The following is a 14,707-nucleotide window of genomic DNA, read 5'->3' as shown; positions in this document are numbered from 1 at the left end:
GATATTTGTGGCTCAACCCTAGAGAGTCTCATCCTTGTTCCTTAACTCAATCCAGTCTATCTCCTCACCAACACATCATGCAAGCTTCTGATGGGTCTAGCGTGGTCTCCGACGCCACCTCGGGTAAAATACCAAGCCGCTCTGTCCTGGTCTACACCGTAGATCATCTGCCACAGGGACTCCAACTTGCACCTCTCAATCCACTTATGACGCTTAATGCAGATATCAATCCACTGAATCCAGAACCGGAGAAATGTTGCGATGATTACGCTAACTGGAGTGATCCCCACCTATTTCACCCCATCATTCTTCATTGCTACCGGTGCAACCAGAACACCGAAACTTTGCGTCTCAAGGCCAGCATCTCAGTTCCTGACGACTTGTTTCCGGAGAAGAGGAACCATTTGGCTCAGAGTTGCCCCAGTTCGTGTATGCCTCCTACCAAAGTCCGGGTCCTCCGCAGGGGAAGGAGACCCGTCATCCCGGGTGTCGAGACTCCCATCCTTGAGGTGGAAGTTGATGGTGACCTCGATGCACTTTCTGATACGAATGTGAGGCGTTATTGCTTTGACCTAGGCTGCTTTGATTTTGACGGTGGTGCTATGTACTGGCTGGAGGAGGTTCGAGCTGTAAACAACAATGGCCGTTGGAACTTCAGGGTATGGGATACTGAGGAAATGAAGGTCATGTTAGGCGAGGTGCGGGGATTCAGAGCCAAATGGGTGAACGTCAACTGGACGGAGGACTCATACGACAGGTTGGGACTGAGGGTCATCGACGAGCACTGCTCGGTCAAAGTTGACTATCCCCCTCAGGATTGGACGTCCGGGGAAGAAGACCAGGGAGGCCAGGATGATGGCGGTCATGGTGGCCAGGATGACGGCGAGGAGTGAGCCGAAGATCGATTGATCTGTTTCTATTATGTGTTTTATGTTTTATTATGTTCTCTTAGAGGTTTGTTTGTCTCGGGGTCCAGAGCAGGTTTGTCGCCTGTTTTTGGGCTTAAGGATGTCTGTGATATTTAAGTTTGTAGTTGTCCTAATTTCGGTTAGCCTAGCGTAACTGGCAGTGTTTAATGATTAACCTAGCTTCTCTATGTTCTCTACATTTCCATTTGTTCCTCCACAGTGATTATCAAATCCCTCAACTCAAATTCACTCTTGGTTTTACATTGAATAGATTAAAGCATCCTCTGCCTCCTATTCACTGTTTTCAGTTTTTACATTCAAAGCGTAAAAAGCCAGTTGTTAAACAGAGTCCGGTGCAAACAAATAATAGGAAACTGCATAGCAGCAGTTGGATCGTTCAAATGCATCTGATAATAAACCAAAGTGACTGAAGCAGCTAGAAATTAAGAAAGAAAGATTGACAAGGTAACATGTTCTCATGTGCATGACCTTCCCCTCCCAGCTTGTATCACTGGCCACCATAGATTAGTACCTTGCTAGCTTCCCCACTAATTAAATCCACTTGCAATCCACAATCATCGAATTCCCCGAGAAGCAATAGATTGATCAGTCAAAGCATCAATAAACTAGCAACAGCCTAGCCTTCTTGATCGGTTAAGTATAAGGCCATATACATGCAGCTTTTCCAGTGTATGTTGGATAAACGATTTAATAAGACACCATCTGGATTGAAGTCGCAGTAAGAAATAGAGGGGAACTCAGTTTGAGCTGCTACTGGAGAGCTCCAGTATGTTCTGAGTTTATTACAACACATCAGCAAAGGCATGCATTTATAGCTAGGAAACATTAAGATGTAGAGATTTCATTCCTAGTTTCAGTACGCATCAACTACTCTGGAGATTCACTAAACTACTTCTGCAAGTTAATGTAAAATCAAATACTATTCCAGCCATCAACTAGTTACCGAGGTTGCTTTCAACCACCTCAGTCAGCTGTAGCATATAGTTTGTTTGCTCTGATTATGGTATTGTAAAAAACATTCCAAGCATCACAGGATTAGATTACTAATCAAAACTTACTCAACACTTTATGTCCTTCCATAAGCTTTAAATTGAAATGATTTTCATTAAATAAGATTTGAAGCGTTCAATTGCACTTGCAACCTAGCTAGAGATACCTCGCAGACATGATGCAGCAACAATGTCCTAGAAGATCAATGAGAGTCTGTTGGAACAGATTTTCCTGCGTTTCAAAGATCTTATACAGTTTTCTCTCACAAACGCAGGGTATGGCATAACACAGCATCCATCAACAAATTCCCAAGCATGCTATTTAGGTTTACTCGCATGGTAGTCTGACTCACTTTCACTTGGTTTCATATCTCAGAAACTATTGTTATTTGTAGGCATACTTTGCACAACTTTCCAACTAAACATCAAATTATGTTAAAAATATGCGGAGTTTCTGTTTTCTCCTATAAACCCTGTTCCAATATTGTATACAAACAAGCACACCACTCCAGACTTCTGTTGGATCAGACTCAACATCAGGAATCAGAACATAAACGTGGCCTACAATAACAACTTACCTTCGTGAATAAGTTAACTACGTAGATAAGTATATAAACTGTCTTGAACTACAAGCCTCTAGAGTTTAAGCTTCTTTGTCATCGCAGCTGCACCCAACATCCTTCGTGCGGCAGCACCCTTGGCAATATTCCTAGCACGCCATTCCCTGAACTCTCTATTCCAGGCCTCATACTCAATATCTGGATCATCCATCTCCCGTTTTGAATTGTTACATGGTGCTTTATCATACGCTTGATTGTTTCTGGTAGTAATGAAAACAGTTTGTTAATGCAAACAGAAACAAGACACGCATGCAAAACTTATCAATCACAACCACAGAAAGCAAATGAACTGTGCACATGCGAAGATAGAGAAAAGAAAAAAGTAAGTTAAATAGATAGATATAGAATGTCGTTAGGAGTCTTCTCATCTATTCCACATTTTAATTTTTTTAAAGACCACTCACCATTTATCCAGGGTTTACGGTTGCTTGCATATGCTTGGATTCTATTTAGAGAAAGATAGGGCGAAAATATGCTCAGTGAGTTATAAACCAAGAAGCACATAGGGAGAGCATTTAGTTTCAGTGTGTTCCATGAGTGCAGCTCATTGTTCAAAGCCGAAAAGGAAGATGGATATCACGCGTGAAAGTTAGTCTTGTTTAACTCTCTCCTATTTGAGGCTAGAGGCTATCATGTGTGAAAGTTAGTTTTTTTTCTTCAACTCTATCCTATTTGAGGTTAGAGGCGAAACAATCCTTTAATAAAACATAACCACGATGAAGATAAGCGAGTTCTTGCAGGATGAAAATCTGACTGAGAAAGGTGATACCTGACAGTAGTTGCTGTGGACACATTAGATCTCGCCTCCACAGATTTAGAACCCAGCTGTTCATTGATCTGTTTTTAACCAAAAAAAGAAAAAAGAAATATTAACAATATATAACATACGAAAAAGTATTGACAGCATGAGAAATCTCATTCTAGCAACATGTTTCTCAACAGACCTCTGCAAGCAGTTCCATGTGTTCTTGAGGCAAGACAGCCATTATAGCATCACGCCCCCATTTCTCAACAACCACTTGTAGAACAAGCTTGACCTGAAAGAATTCAGGTTTGAGTCATTAATCTATTAAAACATAATATATGAAAAAGTGATAGTAGCATCCTTAATCTATTAATAGATGAAAAATAAGCACCTCCTCCTTGAAACGGAACTCTTGATCAGGCAACTTCTGCATGTCTGCTAAGGTCTTCAGTGTACCCTTCATCAAATACGAAGAGTATACCCCTGCACAACAACAGCTATCACACTTATTAAAACAAATGGAAAAAATAAACGCACGGAAAGTTTAAAGTAGGTTAAGTAATTTTAAATATCTACAAGACAGAAAACACTAACCTAGTTTCTCGAACATTGTTGAGACAATTTCAAAAGCAAGGTACAGGATAGTAGTGTCGGAATAACCAAATAAGCTTTGAATAGTAGCACACAATTTTTCAATTATAGTTGGCTCAGAGTTTGTCCTGTTATACATATTTGCATTCATCAGAATACGGTCAACTCCCTGTTTGATCAAGCTTTCATCGATGCAAGCACGAATTAAACACTTAAATGCCTGTGCTGCATGAGCAATGTCTTCTTCTTCAGGCTTTACCATTATAACTGACAAATGCAAAAGAGTCTGTCACTCAAAGAAAGGCAAATCTAATGTATCTGGAGTTATGGTGTATGCAAGTCTGCAACAAAAGTTAGTTAATAGTAGAGTTCATGGGGGAAACAACTGTATACCTTTGAGTGCATCAAACACAACAGGGAGCTTAGTTTCGCAGATTTTCCTGTTCAAGGAATAGACTTTTGCCACTCCAGTAGCCAGCAATTCAGATATATTTTTCACAATATAATGTGTCTCATGTTTGGAGACAGAATGACATATCGAGCATATTAGATCGAGCAACAATTCAGGAGAAACGTCTGGAGATGGGTTGAGACAAACTCTATGCACACCATTTATTATGCGAAATGTAACATAGCCTTGTTGCAGTTCAAACAGAGTTTTATAGTAGAAGAGCACAGCAGTTCTGTCCTGGGTTGACATAACGGGAAGAAGTACTGCCACAGCATCCAAAGCAAGCACGGCCTTAAAAACTTTGCGTTGAACTACTTGACTCTCCTTGCAGATGTCTGGTTGGATTGCTTGCTGCGGCGGAGGATACTTATTCAACAAGTGAGCAATCTGTTTGCTTGCAGGGTCAAGCAGCGGCGTGCCTTGAAAACATTGTAGTACATGATGAAGACTCGAACACGCTTCGTCTGTCACCTGTTTCCAAATCCAATTAACACACATTACAATTCCCCTTCCAGTAAATCAATTATCAAGTCTACACGGATGAACATCAACTAATCAATTCTTAAATAGCTAGCTAACCAAACAAGGGACTGAAGTGTATCGATAATCAAACATTAATAGCTAGAAACAAGCTAGACAAAATAAAGAGTAATGTACCAGGCAGGTGCCAGTCATGGTAGCGAAGGTGAGTAAGAAGCTGTAGAGTTCGGAAACATCTGACCAGCTGTTGAAGCGTTTTGTGATAACGATGATCAAGTGAGCAAGGCATTTAACTCCTAAGCAGCAGGTAGTGGCGTCCAACGGAAACGGAAACTTAGACCGGAGAGGTCGCCTCAAACAAGCAACGATCAACTGGAGATTGCTCATCAGAAATCTGGCGGGGGCTTTCGGAATGACGATGGAGAGAACTGTGAGGTGGGCGTCGATGACGTCAGTGGGACGTTTGGGGTTGGAGACGTCGAAGGTGGAGGCGACGAGGTCGAGAGAGGAGCAGGTGGAGCCGAGGTAGGCTTCCGGCGTCGGAGCGGCGTTGTGGTCTCGGAAGAGCTGGGCCATGACGACGATGAGTTTGCGGATTTCGAGGTCGACTTGGTTGTTGGGGTCGGTGAAGCGCATCAGGATTGAGGTGCCTATGTTGCCGTCGTCTACGGCGGTTAGGGTTTCCATTGCCTTCAGTTGCACAAAACCACCGTAGAATGTGACGGAGACGGAGATCTAGAGAAGAAGGTGGTCCTTTTTGAGAACAAGGTGGTCCTTTGAACTAGTTTATACTGGCACTTGATTTATTAGGAGTAGAGATGGATCGAACTCTGGTTTTTATGTCATTTTCATAGTTGACCTTGTTTTTTTTAAGTTGACCCCAAAATCTTCTTTCTTTCTCCAATCGTTCCAAAACCAAGATTTGAGTCCCCAGCTGACCCACGATGGGTTGGACTCGATCAGTTAGATCTTCTTCGGCCCACATGTATGACCCACGTACACGATCTCCTTTTCTTATCTTGGTTTTAGGAAAATGCATGGGACAGAGATATTTTGCAAGGACTGAAAAATCGAAAAAATCGGCGAAATTTCACCGAAAATTTCGTTTTTTTGGAGGCCCGATATATCCATAGCATACCATGACAATTTCGGTCGAAATTTTCGATATTTCCCGATACATTCCATCTCCAACAACAATTCTCACATGCAAAATCAATCTCCGTGGGCCCAACACGTGTGGTGGATGAGTAGTTGACATAAAATTCAATCCAAAAAATCAACAACAACACCAAAGATCGAACCTTGGTCATCCCACTACCCTTTGAGAGGGTTTGCTAACTCTGCTGCACAAACCTTTATCTATTAATCACAACATTCTAATATATATTGATTTGCCTACAAATCTGAAAACTTAGATACACGTCCAATCAATAACTAACTTGAAACACTTAATTACTATATTGACTTTTTTTTTACTAAATGTTCAAATATTTTACAACAACATTTCAAATTATAACTTCTATAAATAGTTTAAAATAATCTTCATACCTTGTACCTCATAGGTCTTTTACGTGGTTCTAAGTTACTCATGTAATTCAAGGTGTAATGTATGATATGTACAAAAAATGTATATAAGGCGTGATGGCTTAGCCTCCCATTAGATTTCTAGCCATAAAAAAAAAAAAAATTAGATGTTTATTTAAAAAAATTTCAGAGTTATCGGCGATTCAGCATTTACCGTTTCATCTTAAATTATTACAATTTACTATATAAACAAGGTTTATTCAAGGTTTTCTTTCTATATATAGTAGATAATTGATAAAATAAACATATCTAAAAGTTTCACTTAAAATTTCCATGTTTTTCTTCAAATTTCCATCATTTTCTTGATTATTTACCGAAATCGATATATCCTCGATATTTCCGTCGAAATTTCCGTTTTCGGGACCATCGATATTTCCTCGAAACTCGATATTTTGGTCCTTGATATTTTGAACAAGAAACTTAATCCGCTACGGGAGTTTAAGAGCATCAATCAAGAGTTTGAAATCGCCGTCAACAATCAAAGACTGGGAAGTGAAAGTGGAGAGCCGCTAGCTGCAACCCATCACGAACTACACCAACTACTGCTCGAGGTTCAATAAGTACTAGTTCAGCAAATTAATTATATGTAAAATCAAATAATAACCCGGCCATCAACTAGTTACCAAGTTTGTTCTCACTGGTTATGCTATTGTAGAAAACAGCGAAAGCATTACAAGATTAGATTGCTAATCAAAACGAACTCCGACTCTAGTATGTCCTTCCACAAGCTTTATTAAATTGAAATGACTTTCAGTTAATTCTGGCAACATTCCATTGCCCTGCTTGCGCAAACCTAGCTAGAGATCCCTCGCAGACATGAAGTAGCAACAGTCTCTCCTAGAAGATCAATGAGTCTGTTGGAGCAGATCTCCCTACACTTCCAAGATCTTATACAGTTTTCTTTCACAAAGGCAGAGTATGGCATAACACAGGTTCCATCAACTAATTCTCAAGCATGCTATTTAGGTCTACTTACATGGTAGTCATGACTCACTCTCACTTGGTTTCATATCTCAGAACTATCGTTATTTGTAGCATACTTTGCATGACTTTCCAACTAAACATCAAATTATGTTTGAAATATGCGGAGTACGTTTCCGTTTTCTCCTATAAACCCTGTTCCAATATTGAATACAATACAAACCACAACACTCTGGACTTCTGTTGGATCAGACTCAACATCAGGAACCAGAACATAAACGTGGCCTATAATAACAACTTACCTTGGCATGTGATTAAGTTAACTACGTAGATAAGTATACAAAATGTCTTGAACTACAAGCCTCTAGAGTTTAAGCGCATGCATTCTTTGCGATAGCAGCTGCACCTGACATTCTTTGTGCTGTAGCGTCCATATTCAAGCGGCCGTGGCAGAGGATACTTATTCAACAAGTGAGTAATCTGTTTGCTTGCAGCCTTGCAGGGTCAATCAGTGGCGTAGCTTGAAAGCATTGTAGTACATGATGAAGACACGAACACGCTTCGTCTGTCACCTGTATCCGAATCCGGCCAATTAACACACATTACAATTCCCTTTCAGTAATCGATTTTTAAATATCTAATAACCAAACAAGGGACTGAATTGTATCGATAATTAAACAATATAAACAAAGACAAAAGTGTAACCCATGGCCGTCCCAATATGAAACGAGGCCTAAGGCGAAATGTTAGAAAGACATGCATTCTTTACTCCTTATAAGAAATTTATCCTTTGTGTTTCAAATATAGAAAAAAAAAAAATTACCTGCAGTTGAAGAAAGAGAGCAGGCTAAATCATAGGTTAATATTTGTTGTTTATCAATCAATCATTAGTTAGAGCCTTAATGTTGTAATTTTGATTCATACATAAATTGTAATTTTAGTTCAAGTAGATGTATAATGAGTGTATGATAAACATCATAATATCATAACTTGTTCCTTTCAAGAGTATGTTGATCACACTCTCCCTTATCATCCGGATGAGTATGAGCCCCTCTATGATGAGGCGCCTAAGCCAAACGAGTCATATCCACATTATGAAAAGTGATATGTCCTCATGTACCGAGTTAAGAAGATTAGAGGTATTCAGAGATTTTTTCCCGTGAACACCGTGAAAGACAACTACTGTGAGGTTTACAACACATGTGGGCCAATCCTTACATTGATCATGAGATTACCATAAGTGCAATAGATGCACTTTTCAAGAGGCAACCATCATTAGAGTGCGTTCCGAAAGTTCTTGTTCAACACCAGAGATGAGGCCGGATGAACGACCTTTGTTTCATAAGAGGATACAATGGGACAAGTGCAACCTGGAGGCCACCATGACCATTCTGAGGATGGGGTCCGAGCCACTCCAAGTTGACAAGGAGGCCTATCTTATTATGGAAATCGAGATGACAGATCCTTTTGAGTTCGTACTATACTATTATTAAGAGAAGATGTTTTGTTATCCAAAACTGAAAAAATGTAACAAAATAACCCTGAAATATTAATGAACTTTAAAAATCATAAAATAAATAGGGATAATATAGTCAAATTATAAAAAGAAAAAGAAAAATAAAAAATAGGGAAACAGATAAGTACGTGGGAAAACTATCAACCATATGAATAACTACTCATTCAATCCGTTTTCTCTGCATATAAACTAGCCACTATAGTTATCTGCAATCTGCATATAACTTTCTTTCTTTTTTTGTACAAATGAAATTTTTTCTCATACATGCAGAGCATGTGGTTACAGACTAGTATTAATAAATAAACAGTTGCATTAGGGTACTAAAAGGAACGAACATTATAAACACACACTTAGCCTAACTTAGGAAACCATAAACTACCCACTATAGTTATTTTCACATAACTTTCTTTTTTATGTTCTTTTTTTATCTTTTTTACAATGAAATTTTTTCCCATACATGCAAAGCATGTGGTTATAAACTAGTATTGATACATAAAACAGTTGCATTAGGGTACTAAAAGGAACGAACATTACAAACACACTCACTTAGCCCAACTTAGGAAACCATAAAACAACGAAGCTAGAAACAGTGGGCGGTTAATTACTACTTACTACCTAAGCTAAGAAATAGGAATACTGACTGAAACATAATATATACAAACACTTATCCATTCAAGTCCACAAACACTTCACTTAGGTCTCAGGCCACTAAGTCATCATGATGCAGGCTCCTAAGCGCTGGACTCGCAGTCTGATGGAGTATGTAGCCCGCTGTAATCATGATTGTCATTACTGCCATGATCCGCAATCCCATGGCAGATGTTGCCCTCTCCATCTTCCCCATCTTACCCATCGCCCTCAGAAGTCTAGTCCTGAGGTGGCCACCCTTGCAGAACAGCATTGTGCTGATCAAGAATCCTCAAACCATACCCATCATATAATTTGTCCCCCCGATCAGCCTTCTCCCATTATCCTTTGAAGCCCCTGACAAACCCAAACCCCTTCTCCACCTAAAACATTAAAAAGAAGCATATCAGTCAAATAATCAAATCTTCCAATTACAAATGGACAGCAATTGTACACAAAACGTATACAATATGTACATGTCCAACTCAAAAGTTTGTGTTTTCTTGCCAGAGATTTAAAGACAACACCACTTAAACTAGACTGAACCAAAGATCAAGTAATAGAACTGATTAAGCCTATTAAGTAATCCTGACCTAATAGAGGGTATAACTTGTCTCGTTCCAGAGTGTGTTGATCACACTCTCCCTTAGCATCCGGATGAGTATAAGCCCCTCTATGATGATTTAATAGAGGGGCTCATACTCATCCAGATGCTAAGGGAGAGTGTGATCAACTTACTCTGGAATGGGACAAGTTATGTTATTGTGATGCTTATCATACATTTTCAGTGCCTGGGCCCAGCGCTATGAAATTCGGGCAAGAGAATGAAATGGAAGCACGTTCATAACTACTGTACACCTCATAATGAATGAAACATCTTAGTATGTACTTAATTTACAAATATGACAGCAAAATTTTTGTCATTGTGGTAAAGTAAGTCCTATTTAGTGTAATATTTATGGTACACCACCTCCTACCTTGTTACAAGTTTTTGAACAAATTTGTTGTCAATGTTGTTATTTTGGTTTAATTTTATGTAAATATTGTAAAAAGATGAATTGAACACTGGTTCAACTAGATGTAAAATGATTGTATGATAAACCTCATAGACTCACAATACCATAGCTTGTCCATTTTTAGAGTATTTGGATCACAGTCATCTCCTTTGTCATCCAAATGAGTATCAGGCCTCTATGATGAGGCACCTGAGCCAAAGAGTCATATCCAAGTTAAGAAGATGAGAGTTATCCGGAGACTTTTCCCAATGAAAACAGTGAAAGACAACTATTGTGAGGGTTACGACACTTGTGAGCCGATCCTTGCATTCATCATGATATTACCATAATTGCAACCTTACACTAAGTTAAGGAGATGAAAGGTATTCAGACACCTTTTGCGGTGAAAACCGTTAAAGACAACTACTATAAGGCATACGGCACTTATGCATCGATCCGTGCATTGATCATGGGATTACCAAAAAGTGCAATGCATGCACTTTTCAAGAGGTGACCCTCACGGAGTGCGTTCTGGAAGTTCTTATTCAATATCAGAGATGAAGCAGGAGGAACGACCTCTGTTTCATGTTTCATGAGAGGATACAATGTGACAAGTGTAACCAGAAGGCCACCATCACCATCATGAGGATGAGGTCTGAGCTACTCCAAGCTGATAAAAGGAGGCTTGTCCTCTTATGGAAACCGGAAGGCTACGAGAGTTTATTAGTCGAGATGGAATTTGGTTTGACTTTCAGTGCTTAGGCACAACACTATGAAATCCGGCCAAGAGATAAAATGGAAAGCAAGTATGTAGCTACTGTACACCTCAAAATGAATGAAACATCTTAATATTTACTTACTTTACAAATGTGACAACCTAATTTTTGTCATTGTGGTAACGTGAGTCCCATTTAGCGTAATTACTACAAGTTTTTGAACAAATTTGTTGTCAATATTGTAATTTTAGTTTAAATATATGTAAATAATTAATGGAAAATGAATGTGGTATCTTTGTTCTCAATGTTGTAACTTTAATTTTTATAAGTTGAAATTTTTGTTCAAGTAGATGTAAAATAAGTGTATGATAAAAAAATCACAGATTCACAGTACCATAACTTTTTCCGTTCTAGAGTATATTGATCACACTTTTCCCTATCATCCGGATGTATGACCCCCCTATGATGAAGAGCTCGAGCCGGAAGAGTCATACTCCACACTACGGAAAATGATATGTCCTCTTAAGTTCATGTTCTTTTCTTCTGTTGAATTGGATCATGAATGCATGATACACTTTTACCCTTATGCACCACAGTTGTGCAGCACGCAAATTAATGTGACACAATTAAGCATGTGGTACTTCTTTGGTGTGGTATTTAGTATTTACTACTAGCTAATAATATATATAAAAACTTCCGATACCAATTATTTATACGACTTGAATTATAAAAATTATTAGTGGATCAAAATTCAGACAGACACTGTTTGTGATTTTTTTTTCCTTTGTAAAATCATTATCAAGATATTGTAGAATGTAAAATTTGGAATGCAGATTTCACTCCCCCAATTGAAGCCTTCAACTATGTAAGTACCCTCCAACTCCAAGGCCATCTCATACTCTCCCCAACTATAATCACAGTGCCCAAAAATGGAGTCTCTTTCTTGTGCTATTTCAACGCTAGCAGTAATCTTTGCTACTCTGACCTTCCTCTCAAAAGTTCTCTTCCCCAAAAGCCACAAACTGAATCTGAAATTTCCACCCGGTCCAAAACCCTGGCCGATCATTGGCAACCTCAACCTCATTGGTCCTCTCCCTCATCAATCCCTTCACAAATTATCCCAAACTACTTATGGACCAATAATGCAGCTTAAGTTTGGCTCCTAACCAGTTGTTATTGCTTCATCTCCAGAAATAGCAAAGCAAATTTTAAGGACGCATGATCATGTGTTTGCCTCCAGACCCCAAGCTGCAGCTGGCAAGTACACCACTTACAACCACCTCAACATCAGTTGGGCACCTCACGGCCCATATTGGCGCCAAGGCCGCAAAATCTACCTCTCCGAGCTATTCAACTCGAAGAGACTAGACTCTTTTGAGTACATTCGTGTGGAGGAAACTTGCGCTTTCCTCTCGCAGCTATGTGCCTTGTCAGGCAAGCCAGTCACCCTCAAGGAGCACCTCTCACGCCTCACTCTCGGCATTATAAGTAGGATTGTGTTGGGGAAGAAGTACTTCAGCGTGTCTGAGTCTGAGACTTCGATTGTGGCACTCGACGAGTTCCAGCAGATGCTGGACGAGTTGTTCTTGCTTAATGGGGTGTTGAACATAGGGGATTGGATACCCTGGCTCGAGCTTTTGGACTTGCAAGGTTATGTTAAGCGTATGAAGGCTTTAAAGAAAAAGTTCGACAGATTTCATGACCATGTTTTCGGTGAACACAGATCAAACAAGGAAGGTGTAAAGGAGTTTGTGCCAAAGGACATAGTAGATGTACTATTGAAGCTCGCTGATGATCCTAATATTGAAGTTAAGCTAAACTATGACAGTGTCAGGGAACTCACCCAGGTACGTATTCTAGTAGTTCCTTCTTCATTCATCAATTAATTTTGTTTAATTGAATGATGAGACATTTATTTATTCAAATATAAGTTTATTATGAACCTTATTTATTTCTAAAAGAAATTAGAAACCGACATACATCTTGACACATTGTTTATTTGAAATCAGGATTTAATAGCGGAAGGCACTGATACCTTAGCGACCACTGTGGACTGGGCAATGTCCGAACTGATGAAACAACCACACCTCATCGAAAAAGCGATCGAAGAACTTGACAGAGTGATTGGGAGAGAGAGATGAGTGGAAGACAAAGACATAGCACAACTTCCTTGCATAGATGCGATCATGAAAGAGACAATGAGGAAACACCCTGTTGCTGTAATGCTCGCACCACGTCTGGCTCTTGAAGATTGCAATGTGGAAGGTTACGATATTCGTAAGGGGACAAGAGTGTTCATAAACACATGGAGCATAGGGAGAAACTCATCAGTGTGGGAAGCACCAGAGGAGTTTAATTAAACCAGAGAGGTTTATGGGGAATTCAATTGATGCGAAGGGACATAATTTTGAGCTGCTGCCATTTGGTTAAGGAAGGAGGATGTGCCCAGGTTATAGCCTTGGATTGAAACTGATTCGGTCTAGCATAGCTAACATGCTTCATGGATTCAACAGGAAATTGCCTGAGAATATGAAACCAGAAGTTCTGAGCATGGATGAAGTTTATGGATTGGCAACACCAAGGAAGTTTCCACTTGTTGCAGTCGTGGAGCCTAGGCTCCCAAACCATCTTTATTAATTATAACAATGTATACCTTGCTTACAGTGTTTTTTTTTCTTCCTTTCCTATATGAAGTGAGTAAATGTACTACTGTAATAAACCCCTAATGTAATAAATCATTCCACGGTGTCTGATATTCTACACCCCAAACTAATCTAAGGGGGGTGTATTGTATATGGAATTAGTGGAACTTTTAAAGAAATCTATGGAATTTAAAAGTCTAGGTGTATTCAATATAGACTTTTAATAGTCCATGAAAGTCTTGAGGTATTCAATTAGGATTTTGAAGACTTCATGAATTCCACCAAAATCTAGGGGTATTCAATTAGGACTTTTAAAAATGAATAAAAGTACAGAGGTATTCAAAATATCATTCATACTTATGGAATTAGAAAATCATGGATAATCATGGACTTTGTAGTGTTAACTATATATACCAAACTCCAATAATTTTCCAGCCTCCAGACCAAAGATTTCAAAAAGTCTATCAAAGTTTCCTCTTCAAAAAAAAATTTTTTTATCAAAGTTCTTCTCTTTACGCACGAAAAAGTTTGTCTTTCATCATCTCTCTCTTAATTTTTTGTCTTTTCTCTAATCTTTTATGATATCAACCTTTTTTGATACCCAACATGTTCATTGTAGTTGTAGAATGCGATTTTTTTTTTCTTTCAATTGTGATACTTCGAACCCTAATAACAATAAAAATGATTTATGAAACCCTAAAACTCAAATATTGTGGTCTAACCCTAAGACCTTGAACCGTACTAAATTTTATTTAATTAATTAATTATTCTCATTAATTTGAATTTATATTATGGTTCAAAAAAAGGTTGAACAATTGAATTTAAATTGATTGATTATAGATCAAGACATTGACCAATATTGCTACAATATATATTAATCGGCGAAAACAAAATTGATGAG

General features: G+C 38.8%; 1 protein-coding gene and 1 pseudogene across 1 annotated transcript; one reads left to right on the top strand and one right to left on the bottom strand.

Annotated features, from left to right (window-relative positions):
- Positions 1-2,319: 2,319 nt before the first annotated feature.
- On the bottom strand, positions 2,320-5,617 carry LOC112189198. The gene is made up of 7 exons (XM_024328472.2): positions 4,983-5,617; positions 4,268-4,796; positions 3,878-4,141; positions 3,675-3,766; positions 3,483-3,575; positions 3,308-3,375; positions 2,320-2,738 (listed from the first exon to the last, which is right to left on the bottom strand). Exons 1-7 carry the CDS (start codon positions 5,490-5,492, stop codon positions 2,555-2,557), a joined length of 1,740 nt encoding a protein of 579 aa, XP_024184240.1. The 5' UTR covers positions 5,493-5,617; the 3' UTR covers positions 2,320-2,554.
- Positions 5,618-12,093: 6,476 nt separating this feature from the next.
- Positions 12,094-13,862, top strand: LOC112183594 (annotated as a pseudogene).
- The last annotated feature ends 845 nt before the right edge of the window (positions 13,863-14,707 follow it).

This window comes from Rosa chinensis, chromosome 2 (genome assembly GCF_002994745.2).
Source record: "Rosa chinensis cultivar Old Blush chromosome 2, RchiOBHm-V2, whole genome shotgun sequence".
NCBI classification, from domain to species: Eukaryota; Viridiplantae; Streptophyta; class Magnoliopsida; order Rosales; family Rosaceae; genus Rosa; species Rosa chinensis.
This window is presented reverse-complemented; position numbering and strand designations above follow the sequence as displayed.